Below are 16611 nucleotides of genomic sequence, written 5' to 3'. Positions count from 1 at the left end.
TGAAATGTAGTGGAGTAAAATTACAGAGTGACATGAAAAGAAAATACTTATGTGAAGTACAAGTACATCGAATTTGAACTTAATAACAGTACTTGAGTAAATGTATTTAGTTAACTGTAGTGCTTTCATCATTAGTAACATTCTTAATTTTGACATCTTATGTTATTATTTAAACCTTTGTATCTGGGAAGCACTTTGTGCTTAAGCTTGAAAAGTTCTATATATAAAAAAAAGTTATTATTATTATTATTATTATTATTATTATTATTATTATTATTATTATTATTATTATTATTATTATTATTATTATTATTATTATTATTATTATTATTATTATTATTATTATTATTATCATTGGGTGCAGTGCTTCCCCTGTCCTGAGGGGGGCAGTACGGCCTCGGGTGGCGCTTTCCTTCTCTCCACACAAACACAATACAGCCTCAACTTCCGGGCAGGAGTTTTCAAACAACACTAGCTAGCCAGCTAGCCGTTACACATTTTTGCTCAGGGAATTACAGCAAACTTTGCTGAGTTTTGGGGTAAGATTTGTTTTTGAAAGTCAATGTATTTGTTTATTTATCAGAGCTTGCTTGTTTGTGGCGACTTTAAAACATTTATTCTGGTTTAATGTTTGAAAAGCGGCAAACAAGCAACGGTAACATGCTAACAGCCGTTGGCTTTGTTTCATATCCAAGCGATGCAAATGCTAAGAGCTAAGTTTACTCTCTTGTAATTTTAGCCTTGTTGTGAATAGCAAAATGAACGGCCGATGTGCTTATTTTAATCAAATCAATCGCGTGATAATCGGGCCAAAATACACAGTAAAATGATCTTTTTATGTTTGTTTATATAGCTAGCGGGCTAGCCTGTTGTTATTAGCCAGCGATGTCAGCGAGCTCCAAGAGGAGAAGAGCCACTTCACCCTCCAGCAGCATCAGTGGAGGAGGCGACCTCGACGATGCCTCCTCTACACCTGGAAGTGGCAGAAAAAGAAGAAGAATCTCAAATGTTCCTCCTGTAGATACGGTAAATGCAGTTGATTTTTGTATAATTTGTTTGCATCAGACTTTAAATGTGTTTTTTAAGAGTTTAAACTAACGTGACATTTTCTATTCCCCAATAGTCACGTCGGTTTTATTTATATAGCTCAGTGTTGGGTATATCATGTAAGTGTTAGTAAGTTAAACACTTGTGGGATTTTGATTACTTGTCTCCTCCAGATTGCTGTATGCCATGAGCTGTTCAACGCTGTCAGGGACCACAAGGATGACCAGGGGAGGCAACTTTGTGAAGTTTTCCTAAGGGTACCAAAGAGAAGGTACTGTAACGTAAAGGCCTGAGTGAAGCTTAAAATACAACCCTAATTCCAAAAAGTTGAGATGTCAGACGTACATAAAAATAGAAGTATTCAAATAAGTATTAAACACATCAAATTCCTACTCGTATAACACATTTTTATGCAGCTATTCATGTAAAATTTCAATCAGACATTAACTACCACTGACCAAAAAGTAGTAACATTTCAGTCCATATAATGATGTGCAATTATGTGGAATGAAACAGAAAAACTAATGAAGAAGCTAACTGGCATCTATTGATTACTGGCTGGAGGCCCCGGGGCAGACGCAGAGTTCGCTTGAGGGATTATATAGCTTGCATTGTTTGGGAATGCCTCAGGGTCCCCTAGCTTGAAAGCATTGCTGGGGAGAGGGACGCCTAAAGCTTTTTGCTTGCAGATGAAAATGGGTGGATGGATTTATTAATTACTTGAGGAAGACTTTGTTTGCAATGTCAGCTTCTAGATACTTCTTGTATGGAAAAACTAATCTCTTGTGGTCTTCAGAAGGGATTTGGAACTGTTTTTCTACACAGACAGTCTTGAAAATCTTGAAGATTTTGGGGACCTGCTTTTGAATGGTGACAAATAAATTTCTTTTTCAAAATTCAACAATCAATGGCTGTAGTTCCTAAACACTTACCGAATGTTGCTTAAAGTAAAGGTGATGTAAGAGAGAAGTAAACATGCGCTGTCCCAACTTCTTTTGAACGTAGTTGCAGACATCAAACTCAGTGTATTTATGTATATGTGTATATTTAAAACAACAACAACAAAGTTTAGCAATTTGAACATTAAGTATCTTGTTTTTGTACTGTATTCAATAGAATATATTTAAAAAAGCATTTGCAAATCATTGCATTATCTTTTACTTATATTTGTCACAGTGTCTGAAGTTTTTTGGGATCTGGACATGTTCACGATACCCCCTCACAGTTTATATGGATGCCAGCCATCATAAACTTTGCATGTCATATTGAGATTTGACAGTTGGACAGGTGGGTTGGTCTCAGACATTAGAAGATTACAGTGACGCCTGATCTCCCTTGTTCTTTTTCAGGAATCTGCCTGACTATTATGAAGTGGTGGCCCAGCCAATTGATATGACAAAAATTCAGTATAAACTGAAGTCAGAAGATTACAATGATGTGGAGCAGCTTACCGCAGATTTCCGGCTCATGTTCAACAATGCCAAATCCTTCTACAAGGTAGGCAGAGAAAAAAAGTACTGGTTAAGTATTTATTTTACTGTAACACAGTGTAAAAGGACAATTCATTCTGTTAAGCCCTGTTTTCAAAACTCCATATTTATTTTCATGTTTAACAACTTAGAGTGACACCGAGGAGTATCAAGCTGCATGCAAGCTGTGGGAGGTATATTTGCAAACAAGGAATGAGTTTGTGCAACCCGGGGATGGAGATGAGGATGATGAAGATGCTGATGACATGATGGATACTCCAGGAATGTCAACTGAAGATGAGGTAAGCTATTTTCCTTCTCCCTATGTATGAATGTCACTTATGAACTTAAGCATCTAACATAATTTTAGGAAATAAGATGTTTATTTCCAGTGCTTTAAAAAAATGTTTTATTTACCTTTTATCACAAAAAGTAACATACCAACAAATAAACAAACAAAGCCACATAACCCACATACACAAAACAAAAACAAACTAAAAGCCAGACTAGGAAAAAATACATACAACCATGTTTTGCGTATTACAAAATAAAAGTAAAAGTGAGTAATGTGTAAGTGTAACAAAACTTTTTTTGTGCTTTTTAAATGTTTTAGTTTTTGTATTAAAGCTCTTCTTTGCAGAAATGTTATAATAATCATAGCTGTTTAATGTTTCTATTAGTAATTTATAATTAACTAAGAAACTAAGAATTCTGGTAATATTCTGTAGTCAGCTATGTTAGTTAACAGTAGCCCAGAATAGACAAATCAAACACTGGCTGGGCCATTCAAGTTTTGCTTCAGCCACTGTAGTGTCCTACACGCCTTGCACATAGGAAAAGTTTCGGTTTTACAACCACACTGCTAGGTAACAATCACTTGTACACACTAGACCTTTAACTAGATTGATATGCTTTTTAATGGAAATTTGTGCTTGTATTAACAATGAAGGAGAACTAATTCATGCATGTTTATCTTGAAGACCTCAACTGGCAATTTGAAGGAGGTGTTTGAGCAACTCTTGGAGGCCATAGTGTCACACACTGATCCCTCAGGTCGTATGGTCAGTGAACTGTTCCAGAAATTGCCATCCAAAGTGGTGAGTCCTTGAAGCTTCTTTGGACTTGTGCCCCTGAAATCGTTACACATTCTTGACATTTACACGTCTGTCTGTCTTTCCCAGCATTACCCAGACTACTATGCCATTATTAAGGAGCCAATAGATCTGAGAACGATCGCTCAGAGGATACAGGTAGTGACTTATTTCGCTGTTCTGCATCATTCATGATTTCATAACTTTATGGTGTTTTGTTGTAGCCAGCACTAATTGATATTATTTGCATAGATTGGATACTATAAAAGTGTCAATGCGATGGCCAAGGATGTTGATCTGATGGCCAAAAATGCCAAAACGTACAATGAACCAGGATCTCAGGTTTTTAAGGTAAACTGTTTTTCTTGATTTTTTTTTTTCATTTTTTTTATCATCTGTAACATACCAAATATTAATAGTTTTTCTCTTTTTTATTGTTTAGGATGCTAACACCATAAAGAAAGTCTTCATCCAGCGGAAGACTGAACTTGAGCACGCCGAACCCACTAAATCTAGTCTTCGAATCAGGTATTTTTTAAAAAACGGCATAGGTTTTTAATGTATTATTTTTGTTTCAAAAACAATTCAGGAAATTATTCTATGACAAGAAACTTAATTTATAAATGGTGCGTGTCTTTACCATTCAGGAATCGCAGATCTGGCCAGGGGGATCGACTTTCTGGGGTCAGTGTTGCTCTTCAATATGGCTCGGAGAGTGAGGACGACCCCGTGCTCTCTGGTGAGTATCAGCGCTTTAGGCAGTGGAGAAATTCACCTTTTGTTTGTGTTGAAAAAATAATGGGTCACCATGTAAATGTTTGCAGGCTCTGTGTGCTACGACGAGGGAGAGTCTGAGGCCGAGAGTCAGAGTTCTAGTATGGAGATGAGCAACCCGATCTTCCAGCTGTATGAGGCAGTGAGAGGCGCTAGAAACAACCAGGGCCAGGTCTTCTCTGAACCTTTCCAGCAGCTGCCGTCTCGCAGAGAATATCCTGACTACTATCAGCAGATTAAACAGCCCATTTCTCTGCAGCAGATCAGGTAAGGAATGATCATTCAGTAGATTCAGCTGATGTGGTGCAGATATGCAGAATGAACAATTCTTTAGAAGTTAATGATTAGGGTTATGTTTTGAAATTCTTACTTATGTGGTCGATTCACTTTTTAACAAAGTTTCAAAGCAAAAAATCAAATCCATGGAACCTGTATTTTTAAGGGCAAAGATGAAGAACTGCGAGTATGAATCTGTGGAGCAGATAGAGGCTGACCTCACTCTAATGTTTGAGAATGCAAAGCGCTACAACATGCCTAACTCAAGCATTTACAAACGGGCCTTTAGGCTCCAGCAGATCTTGCAGGTAAGGGCATCTGCTGATTTTTTTTAATGTTAAGATATGCTGGAAGATGTTTTTATTTTAGTTAGACCAAGCATGAAAGAAATTGACTGTAATTTGAAACAGACAATGAAGCATCTTACAGAAACAGCTCACTTAATGTCATTGTCCACCAAGGTAACAACCTGTATGTTAAGGCGTGTGTTGTTTTAGTTGAAAAAAAGGGAACTTCTGAGGAGAGACGATGAAGATGGAGACAGCATTTTGTCATCTGATGCAGGGAGCATCAAGCGGAAAAGGTATTTTTAGAAGTTTTTTTAATAGATTTTACTCTTGTGTTGTAGCTATCTCATATGTGAAGATTCAATAGCTTGCTAGCTGCCAACAAAACTAAATGCATCACTCTTGAAGCCTTGCATTGTGTCTGTGTTGCAGTTTAATCTCATTCATAGTCTATTTTGATTCTTTTTTTTAAGCCACAAGAAAAACGTCAAAAAGAACCGCATGAAAGCCTTATACGCTGCAGTGACTGAGGCCAGGGAGGCAGGCACCAATCGCCGTCTTTGTGATCTGTTCATGGTCAAACCATCCAAGAAAGACTACCCTGACTACTACAAAGTCATCCTTGAGCCAATGGACCTGAAGACCATTGAACACAACATCCGCAACGAGCGCTACGCAACAGAGGAAGCTCTGATGGAGGACATGAAGTTGATGTTCCGAAATGCCCGACATTACAATGAAGAAGGATCTCAGGTAGACCGTGCAGACAGTGTAAAATACGCATAAAATATACAGTGTAGTAATAACCAATGCAAAAAAATAATTTTGGCATGAGCTACATTTGTCTGATACTACCAATTTTTGGGGGTTAATGCAGGTGTATAATGATGCTGACATTCTGGAGAAGATACTGAAGGACAAGCGTAAGGAGTTGGGACCGCTGCCTGAAGAAGAAGATGTGGGATCCCCCAAACTAAAACTAAGTGAGTTTGTGCATGTCAGTGTTTTTGCTGGTTTGAGCCTATTGCATGTTTTAGCCCACCACCTACAGGACCTTCAGTTTTCTATTTTTTCCCCATAAAGGGGTCGTGGGCTTGACATTTTGTGAAGTACCTGTATGTGCTGGTCTGGTCCGTTGGTATATGCAGCTAGTTGTCTAATGTGTGAGTGAAGTTTTCACTCGAGCTAGCAGTGTGCTTATTCACAAATACCTGGGAAGTGGGTGTTGAATAACGTATGGCTATGTTGTTATATCGACCTACCTATTTTTAGCTACTTAAAAAAAAATCATGGGAATAAGATAAAATATCATGGAAAAGTTTTCAAAATTAATTGGTAAAAATGTGTGAACCCTGGATGGAATACACACATTATGCCTGAAGTATCTAAACATGTAATTACACAAAGACCCAGCAGCGCTTCTACTCCATCGTTTTAAAGGGAGAAATCCTTTGTTTCGGAGCCATGCGATCTTTCCTCTAGACCAGCATCATCCCAAACAACTAACTCAGCGAAAAATCGGTCTTTGCAGAGGTCTGCACTCCATTGAATGTTAACATGCTTTAAAATTGTTTCTTATCTTTTTAATTATCAATGGATGTAATTTCTTTCTCTAGGAAAAAGTGGAGTTTCTCCAAAGAAGTCCAAATACCTCACCCCTCTCCAGCAGAGGTTAAACGAGCTCTATGACGCTGTGCGAAACTTCACTGACCGCAGAGGTCGGCGCCTGAGCACAATCTTCCTTCGCCTGCCATCTCGTGCCGAGTTGCCTGACTACTACGCTACTATCAAGAGACCTGTGGATATGGAGCGCCTGCGAAGCCATATGGCGGCCGGTCGATACCAAGACGTCGAAGCCCTGGTGGAGGACTTTGCTCTCATGTTCAACAATGCCTGCATTTACAATGAGCCTGAGTCTCTGATCTACCGGGATGCTTTGGTGTTGCACCGGGTGCTGCTGGAGACACGCAAGCAGCAGGAGGGAGGCGAGGACTCCGGGCCTCCTGCTGTGGGACCGCTGGTGCGAGAGCTCATCAGGAACCTGTTTGTGTCTGTGCTGGGCCACCAGGATGAAGAGGGCCGGTGCTACAGTGACTCGCTGGCAGAGATCCCCGCTGTGGATCCAGCCGCCCCTGAAAAACCGCCGCTTAACTTTGACGTCATCAGGATGAACGTGGACCGTGGCCGCTACAGGAGGCTGGACGTCTTCCAGGAACACATGTTCGAAGTGTTGGAGAAGGCAAGGAGGCTACACAGGTATATATCAAATTGTCTTTAAAAGGCTGACACATGGCGGCCTGAGGAAATATCAGTTGTGGTTTTCTATGTTCAGTCTAAGGACAAAAAACAGTGAGATAATTTATCTTGCATTGAAACAGCAAACAGAAAAAGGGTTTTCACATGATTGGGCCACAAACATTTTTTTAAAAATGGAATGCATACCATTGAAATGTTTATCAATATTTGAATACACAACATTAAAAAAAGTTGATCCTGAAGCCACAAGTAAATGAAAAGTGTTTGTGAACATCAAATGAGGAAATATGCTCTCTTCTATTCTCATGTTTTTTGTAAGGGAAAAAAATCGTTCACAATATTTTGCTAACCTTTGCATTTGAAGTGAAATAGACCTTTATAGTTGTTATGGTTTTGCAGTCCTACAGGACTCTTACAGTCCATATTACAAAGGTTTGCTAATGTGCTAATGTGTACTACTTACAGTCCCACTTGTATATATTGTTCAGGGTAATATGCTTAAGAGCCCATCAGATTGTTTTAACCTTATCTTTGTTTTTACTGTTTACAAACATCATTTGGATACTGTAATTCTCTGTTGAACAGCCACACTGTTCAAAAGTGTCTATAACATGTGGTGTCTTCTTTGCCTTTGCAGGACCGACTCAGAGATATTTGAGGATTCAGTGGAACTACAACAGTTTTTCATAAAGATCAGGGATGAGCTATGCAAGAATGGAGAGATCCTGTTGTCATCTGCTCTCAACTACACGTCCAAACACCTGCACAGCGACGTGGAGCAGGAAAAGAGGGAGAAAATTCCCAAAGAGATTGAGGAGGACAAGCTGAAGCTGGAGGAAGAGGGGGAGCAAAACAAAGGTGTGTGTGTGTAAGCTCATATCATAAACACGTTTGAGGGATATTTTGAGACTTTGAGGTATTAATTTAAAATTCTTTCATTTTTGTCACCTAAAGAGGGTGAGAAAGCCGAAGACCTACCGGGAGAGGCGTGGCAGTCAGAGTCTGAGAAGGAGCGCAGGTACAGTCAAGACTGCAGTTTTGAAAACAGCACATACCACGTGGGCGACTTTGTGTATGTGGAGCCGTCAGAGCCGAACCTGAAGCCACACATCGTCTGTATTGAACGTCTGTGGGAGGATGAAGCAGGTAATACACATTATTTTTTGGAAACTTAAAAATTATCAATTGGCGATAGCTCCTACACCAGTGTGCCAAGGCACCATACCATCATAAATGGCAAATGTTGTACTTTTTGTGACACACCCCAGTCAAAATTTACAGGCAGAATTATTATAAAAACAACTTTAAACAACCGAAGTTGCTCGCTATTAAAGATTTTTGCAGATTTCTTGTATTGATTATTCGCTAATTGCTTGTGTGTGAAGGTGAGAAGTGGCTCTACGGCTGCTGGTTCTACAGGCCAAGTGAAACTTTCCACCTGGCAACACGCAAGTTTCTGGAAAAGGAGGTCTTCAAGAGTGACTACTACAACAAAGCCTCTATTAGCAAAGTTCTGGGCAAATGCGTGGTCCTGTTTGTAAAGGTGAGACCCTCTGCAGAAACTTAACTGCGAAACGACAATAGTTTTTGTTCCCACACAAGGATCTGTTCACCTGTTCATGCTTTTTTTTCTCTCACATCTGTAGGATTATTTCAAAATGCAGCCTGAAGGCTTCAGACCTGAGGATGTGTACATCTGCGAATCCCGCTACGCTGCCAGGAACAAGTCGTTCAAGAAGATCAAGATATGGGCTGTGCCGGCGAGCTCTGTGAAGCTGGTCCCTCGGGAGGTGCCTCTGCCCGTCGTCCGTGTTGCTTCCATGTTTGCCAAGCCTGACCAGGACAAACTGACAATTTCATACGCTGGCAGTGGCAGTTTTGTTGAAAAGGTGAGGCAACATAGTATTTCATTGGTTAAGACTTGGCAGTACTTTATTTGTTATATAGTTCTGATTCAATTTTTTCTGACCTAAAGTTAGATTGCTTTATGTCCTTGGCCAGAGGAATATGCACTACATAAGTCCTTATAGTTAGTATGAGCTACTTTTGATCCTGAGTGCGCCTTACTAATTGCACTTTTATGGAAACTGGATCATTGAAGAAGGACACAACAAAGACAAATTATAGGTTGAAATAATGGGTTGATGCCAGACTTCAGTATTGATTGACCTTTGGCCTGGTCCCAAAAGACCTCCAGAATGAGAACACCAGTCCTTCAGTCAACTTCAGTGTAAAGGAAAAGGCTGGATTTCAGAACTAAACAAAAATAAAATCAACAGTATAACGTCGCCGAGCAAGAACACACTACAGGGGATTCATTATCTCACGGCTTGGTAGGAGGCATGTCTTGACAAGAAGCACGGCAGCAGAGGAATAGTTAATGTCAAGTATGAAAGTTTGTTTGTCACAATATAAACATCACCTAAGTCCTCCGTGTGTCCATGTTTATTCATTTAGGAGAGAGAGGATGTCCCTATGGAGATGAGTGGAGCTGAGCCCGGCTGTCAGCACTATGAACAGTTACGCTACAACAACATGTGGTTTAAAGTGGGAGACTGTGTTTACATCCAGTCACATGGTCTGTCAAAGCCCCGAGTTGCAAGGTGAGTGAAAGTAAAATAAATAAGTTTGCCTCTTCAGTGTAAGAGGTCTTCTAATTGCAGCAGGGTCTGATGCGATATTGGTATCGTGTAGTTCTTATGGATTCGATAACTGTATGCTTTTTTGACTGGGCTGCAGGATGGAGAAGCTGTGGGTGCAGAATGGAACTACTTTATTCTTTGGGCCCATTTTCATTCATCCTGAAGAAACAGAACATGAACCCACAAAGATGTTCTACAAGAGAGAAGTGTTCCTGAGCCATCTGGAGGAGACCTTGCCCATTACCTGTGTCATAGGTACTGCTTTGAGAGCTTGTCTTGTGCACTTAAAGAAGTACTAGCAAGTATGAGTGACTTTTTTTAACAGTGCAAAACTCTATTGTTATTTGGCAGACAGAAATGTCTACATTTTATGAAAAAAAATTAGAAAAAGGACAACATTTGCTGCTGTGACTTTCAGAAGACACAGTGATTTTCCACCGTAGCAACGGTGCGCTGCAGCATGATGAAACACACAAAGCGGTCAGGGAATTTGTCTATTCCTTCCAGCTGCCTTTTTTAAAATTTAAAAATGACAATTCACCTGTTTTTTTATTGTTACACATGAGGCTTTGTGCCCTTACTGCTTGTGCAAATTCCGACTCAAGTAACTCATCAATAACCTTAAAAAAATATATGTTTTATCCCCCCTGCCCACTCCCCAGGCAAATGCATGGTGTCCTCCTTTAAGGACTACCTGTCATGCAGACCAACTGAGTTTTCAGAGGAGGATGTCCTGCTGTGTGAGAGCCGCTACATCGACACGGAGAAGCAGATGAAAAAGTTCAAGGGTCTGAAACGCTTCTCGTACTCTTCCAAAGTGGTGGAGGAAGAGATCTTCTATTTCAGGTTGGTTTGTCAAGTAGAGCACTGTTAATGATTCAGGGCTGTACAGTTCTTTGCCCAGGCTGAGTTTTTGTCCTTTTTTTTGTCCTGTGCTGGTAATCTCACATAGGAAGTTGATGGTGCCACAGAAAGAAGCATCACCCGTTTTGGACAAGAAGATCGCTGAGCTTGAGGTTAAACTGGCTGATATGGAGGATGCCGATGATGATATGGAAGATATGGACGACGACGAGGAGGCTCCACAGACGCCTTCTATGCCTCAGACGCATACCCCTCTTGCAAGCGATATGGACAACATGCCATACATTCCTTCACAGGTACGAATACCTACATCCCTAAAAAAAACCTTAACCCAAGAAGATCTTATGTCCAAAGGCTTCAAACTCCAAACTCCAACTACCATGAAACGGCGAGCAGATTGCTATCTGATTCTGCATATTTACGTGTTTCCTGTATAAAAAGGAAGCTAGGAAGGGACTGCAGATATCGATTGCCGTTTACAGTAGTCAGTCGGATGTAAGGTGGCTGGCTGAAACCAGGGGGAACCAGAGGGTAGGCCTTGTGCTTTTAGGATGACGCTGTCCTGACATGAAGGCAGTAACTACCTCATGAGTGGCACCACTCCCCTGTATGCACTCAGCCCAGAAGTGCGCAGTGGAGTGATGATGATTAGCTAGCAGCAGGATAGCAAATGGTTGTTTGCTGCTACATTAATGTTTAAAATCTCATAAATAGAACCTTTAGCCAAGGTTAGAGATGAAAGGCGAAAAGATTGTGGGAGTTTGCACAACCACGACCCATAACTGCCCCCATGCTGACCCATAAGCCTACAAAACGGCGTGCCCAGCCCACGTGCTGAAGTGGGCACCTCATGCACAAAGGTTATGTCCTTGTTGCAGCATTTGTGGGTTCAATTCCACCCCACAGCCCTTTGCTTTATGTCATCCCCTCTGTCTATCCTGTCCTGCTGTAGCTGTCTTATCAAAGAAAGGAAGGAAAACATCCCCAAAAAATGTTTTTTTGGTCATTTTGGGCTAGATTCTGGCGTACAAGTGACGATCAGCGCAACACATATGTGTTAAATGAACAAAAAAACAACAACCAGTAAACATCTTTTTTTTTATTTCTTGGGAACTTAAAAAATAATATGACCTGTTTTTGTTTTTTGTTTTTTTTTTTCATAAAGTCGACTCCTAAGGTGAAGGGCTTATCTAAGAAGGAAGGGGCCAAAAGGAAGATCAACATGAGCGGCTATATATTGTTCAGCAGTGAAATGCGAGCAGTCATCAAAGCTCGACACCCAGATTTCTCCTTCGGGGAGTTGAGTCGACTCGTTGGCACCGAGTGGAGGAACCTCGAGGCAACCAAGAAGGCAGAGTATGAAGGTGAGAAGAAAGAATTTGTGGGTGTGAAGGTACTTTCGTGTGAACTGATGTCAAAACAGGAATTCTTTATTTGTTTCAGAACGTGCAGCCAAAATAGTGGATCAACAAGAGCGTGAGAGACCGGTCCAGAAGCAAGGGTCCCCTAGAGCAGGTACCCCTGTAGGGGCACTGATGGGGATGGTGCCTTCGCCTAGCACTATGGGAATGATAAACCAGACCATGACACCTGTGACAGGTAACCCCTCTCAGAGACAGCACGAGTGTTTGGAAACAAGGCAGCGGGGAATTGAGGCTGGACTGTTAAAGACCTTAATATTCTTAATTTTCTAACAATTTGAAACTTATTTATTTCAAAACTACATTCCTGAAGCAAGAACAATTTTCTTCTTTTGCTGCATTTTTAATTATTTTATGTTTTATCACCAGCTCCATATCTGAAAGTGCATGACATTGACTGCATGATTTTTAACCATGAATAACTTTTTTTTTTAAATTTCATTTAACTTTCATGCTTGTTTTGCCTGCTAACATTCTTTGATCCATTTGTATTGTCTGCCCCTTTCACACACTGAACCTTTAAGGTCATCAGAGTTGGTTATTTGGGTAGGACAGTGGCATTGGTCATCCACACATTGATCCCTAATACTGCACAAGTCGGTTTCCAGTCTTCATGACAGTCCAGGATATGAAAGTGGGGGTTTTCGGCACAGCTGGACAACCAAAGAGAGTTAAGAAGATGTGTGCAACAAAAGATGGCCGTACTGAAGTTTCAGGGTCTACTCATATGATTGATTTAATTCCTATCAGAAATGCATAAAAAAAACATAATTAAGTAAGAAAATTGTAACATCTTGCAAGATTTACACAGGGGTATTACTGCTCCTGTTCCCACTGGAGTTGTGGTTACACATTTGTCAGTCTTGCACACTGTGCCAGGCTGCCAGCACTGAAGAACGATCTGGTTAAACCCATCATAATTCCACACTTAGGGAAAAAAATGCTCTGGGTTGATTGTATTTCTTGAAACTAGGGGATGTCCCAATCAAGTTGTTTTGCCCTGATACCGATCTGGGTCATTTAATAACGAGTATCTGCGGATACCAAGTCTTGATCTGATTCTTGTATTTACCTGAATAATACAGCTGCACAATGCACACTTGAAGTACTTTAAAGTTATTAAAATGAATCCAGTGTATATGCTTTACAATTTAATAGCTCTGCAATGCTATACAAGAAAAAAATGTGCATCCAAACACTTTTTTAAGGTGTGTGTGGTTTTTTTTTTTACAAATTAACTAAGTAAACAAAAGAAATTTGGCTTCTATCACAATTCCACTTAGTGCAGCATTTGTTTTTTCAACAAAATAATGAAGTAAGAAAAAACAAAAATGTGTCCCCAAAAATTGCTCTCAAATCCACAAATCCACCATTGTAATAAAAATACAGAACACTACAAATGAGTAATTTACTCACAATTTCACTCCCAAGTAGTGCTTTACTATAGTTCAACTTTATCATTCCCAGTCACAACAAATTAAAATAGGTTAACATTCTGCTTTTTGCAGCATTATTGTAGAACTAGTTCACTAACAATAAACAACAAAAATTTCAATTCCAATTGAACATAAAAAACCCTGTTTCAACTTATTGTAGGTGCAGCATTACAATAAGACGTAATTGTGACAGCGGACGTGAACAAAGGATCAGTTAGGGCGCGTGCTCAAAATAACTGATCCCGGTCAACTTAAAAATCAACTAATCCTGAGCAAACCTATAAAATTGCCAAATTATTTGTATCATAAGGTGCATGTGTGAAAGGGGCCACTGTGTGCAGTAGTAGTGCATGTTATCATAGAGTCAGTTGCATGTCACTTATGCATGGATATGTTGTTGTCCTCTCCTTGCCCTCTTTCCCCAAGGCATGATGGGAGCTTACGGCCCACCTTATATGCCCATGCAGGGCCCCCATGAGGGCTTGTTGAGTGTGGCCCCAATGCCACCTCACCCTGCAGGGATGCCTCTTCACCATCTCCAGCAAGGTATGCCCGGGTACCCTGGCATGCCTCATCAGGGTAAGGGCCACTGTCCTAGCCACACCTGCTCAGTCACATCCAGTCGTGTCTCTCCTGCTGGAGGGGTTTACCTGGTCCACAGGCTGCACTGCCTCATCTACTCACTGAGCAGTCTAAGCTCTCTGGTCTCCAACAACCTCTCCTAATGTGTACTCACATGCCACACCTAATACAAAAACCACATACACATTTATAGATATAGCGCATGTAAAAACAAACCAAGCCACTAACATTCAACTGATATTCAAAAACTAACATTTTTTTCACAAGTCATTGTAGAACATTGTTGTAGGTTTTAACATAAAGCAAACCAGCATGAGTTTACGCCTCTTTATAAACTAAATGTTGTCATGTAACAGGTATGATGGGCCCTGGTATGAATGGCATGGCAGGAAGTCCTGGGCAAGGAAACTTTATGCAGCAGGTGAGCCCCAGTCGACACAATACCACTGTGTTTACATACTTTCAACTTTTATGTGAATGCAGCCTCTGTGGCTTCACTGATGGATGTTAAAAGATGGAGTTAAAGGGTGTACACTTGAAAAGAAAATCTTTGCATATTTATTATATAAAGCATAACAGGGTCCCCGTGGTCATGGAAAACTTGGAAAAGTCATAGAATTTCACAATCACATTTTCCAGACCTGGAAAAGTCATGGAATTAGTAAAAACCATTAAAGTTTTGGAGAAGTCATGGCATTTTGTTATGTGCCATGAAAGTGTTAGAGTAATTTTCTGTGGCTAACCTTCCAAGTAATGTAGCATAACGGCAAATTATTCTTTTGCTGTCAATGTGCCGAAGCTCTTAAATACCATTATGTGTGATGCTTTTTTATTCCATCACACAATTATCTTCCTTTTTGTTTTTGCTTCCTATCTATCTCTCTGTGTGCCAGCTAGCTGAAATTCTGATTAAATATAGTTAATATCTGAAATGTTTTATTTATATATATATATATATATATATATATATATATATATATATATAGAGATAGATAGATAGATAGATAGATAGATAGATAGATAGATAGATAGATAGATAGATAGAGGTATATAGATATAAAGGGTCCTTGAGAAGTCATAAAGTTTTGAAATTTTGTCCATATTATTATTTTTCGGATTCAGGATTCCACATATGCACTCCATGTGTCTGAAAGTATATTGTCGTTGTTCGATTTTAGCCCGGGATGTTCAGCCCAGGACCACATGCTCCTCCACCATATCCGGGACAGGGTCAGTTAGGCCAGCCCTCACACCTGCAGCCCACCACTCCCATGTTTGTGGCTCCACCACCAAAGACTCAGAGGGTGCTCCACTCAGAGGCCTACCTGAAGTACATCGAGGGCTTGAATTCAGAGTCCAACACCGTCAGCAAGTGGGACCAAACGCTCAAAGGTGGTGTTCTTAAATCATCTTTTCATTTGGGTTCTGTGCGTGTGGGTACAAGCGATCTCCTATACGCAATATTGACAGTACTGAAACCTCATATTATAGCACAGATTCCCCGACATGGTCTTAGATTTGAGTGTCTTTTATTAGTGTGATTAGTGTTCACATAAAAATCAAGAATAAGTACATGTTATAAGGGGGTTTTCTTAAATATAAAAATAGCCCACATCTTTTTTGCATTAATTTCTTTTCACACATAAAAATTTCAAGTGTCTCGTTTTTTTGTATTAAATAGGGAGAAACGCCATTATGCTAACATAAATGAACTATTTGCCCCATAAAAGGGTACTTTAATCTACAACCCTGTGTTTCCATTCACAGCTCAGAGGCGTGATGCTCACCTGTCCAAAGAGCAGGAGAGCCGCCTGCCAGCTCACTGGCTAAAGAGCAAAGGAGCCCACACCACCATGGCGGACGCACTGTGGCGCCTGCGTGACCTGATGCTGAGAGACACTCTGAACATCTGTCAGGGATACAACCTGTAACCTGTTGGACTAACCACTGTAACCAGCTCACCCACTGCTCTTATCCTCAAGCTTTGGAGTTTAGGAAGGATAATACACCTTAGAAGCAATATTTTATAGTGAATCCATTTTATATTTATTAGCTAAGATAATGAACCTGATAGATGTTTGTGTGTGCATTTTCATTTTTTTACACGACAGGATTATTTGTGCTGCAAAATCAGTGTGTGTTTTTGGCTTATTGATGCAACCAAAATAAAATTAAGAATACCCTGTATATACTATGTTTGTTTTTAAATTTTTGTAAGTTTCCAACAAGTGCGCTTGCCTAGATGCATTTAAAGACTGTTTGTTATTTATGAGAGGGGAGGGAGTGGTGCAACAAGGAGGAGGCAAGCCAAATATTTTTTTAATCTCTGGAGAGGTACTTATGTTTTTATTTTGGCTTTGAAGGCGATGTTTTCTTTAAAAACAAATTAGTGTTGGATTTCAAAATTTTCAACAGCCCTTGAACACGTGGGAGGAATGCTTCCCTCCGATAAAACATAACCAAATC

The 16611-nt window shown here is 40.1% G+C and overlaps 1 protein-coding gene across 4 annotated transcripts; it reads left to right on the top strand.

Annotated features, from left to right (window-relative positions):
* The first annotated feature begins 399 nt into the window (after positions 1 to 399).
* Positions 400 to 16332, top strand: pbrm1l (polybromo 1, like). Of its 4 annotated transcripts, none has more exons than XM_042507434.2 (30): positions 400 to 539; positions 854 to 1026; positions 1221 to 1318; positions 2397 to 2544; positions 2669 to 2818; positions 3497 to 3613; positions 3698 to 3766; positions 3860 to 3958; positions 4050 to 4135; positions 4255 to 4346; positions 4432 to 4648; positions 4824 to 4965; positions 5155 to 5240; positions 5418 to 5697; positions 5822 to 5927; positions 6561 to 7200; positions 7838 to 8058; positions 8155 to 8346; positions 8586 to 8743; positions 8847 to 9089; positions 9658 to 9803; positions 9940 to 10097; positions 10505 to 10688; positions 10795 to 11002; positions 11872 to 12070; positions 12150 to 12305; positions 13990 to 14109; positions 14502 to 14566; positions 15324 to 15537; positions 15913 to 16332. In XM_042507434.2, exons 2-30 carry the CDS (start codon positions 886 to 888, stop codon positions 16074 to 16076), a joined length of 4899 nt encoding a protein of 1632 aa, XP_042363368.1. In that variant the 5' UTR covers positions 400 to 539; positions 854 to 885; the 3' UTR covers positions 16077 to 16332. The 4 variants fall into 4 exon arrangements, with proteins under 4 accessions (XP_042363368.1, XP_042363362.1, XP_042363385.1 ...); XM_042507428.2 differs by having other exon boundaries at positions 13990 to 14142; XM_042507451.2 differs by lacking the exon at positions 13990 to 14109 and having other exon boundaries at positions 12150 to 12221.
* Positions 16333 to 16611: the final 279 nt, after the last annotated feature.

This window comes from Plectropomus leopardus, chromosome 2, assembly GCF_026936395.1.
Source record: "Plectropomus leopardus strain MGB_pleo_1.0 chromosome 2, ASM2693639v1, whole genome shotgun sequence".
NCBI lineage: Eukaryota > Metazoa > Chordata > Actinopteri > Perciformes > Serranidae > Plectropomus > Plectropomus leopardus.
Note: the sequence above shows the minus strand (reverse complement) of the source record. Positions and strands in the feature narration are given on the sequence as shown.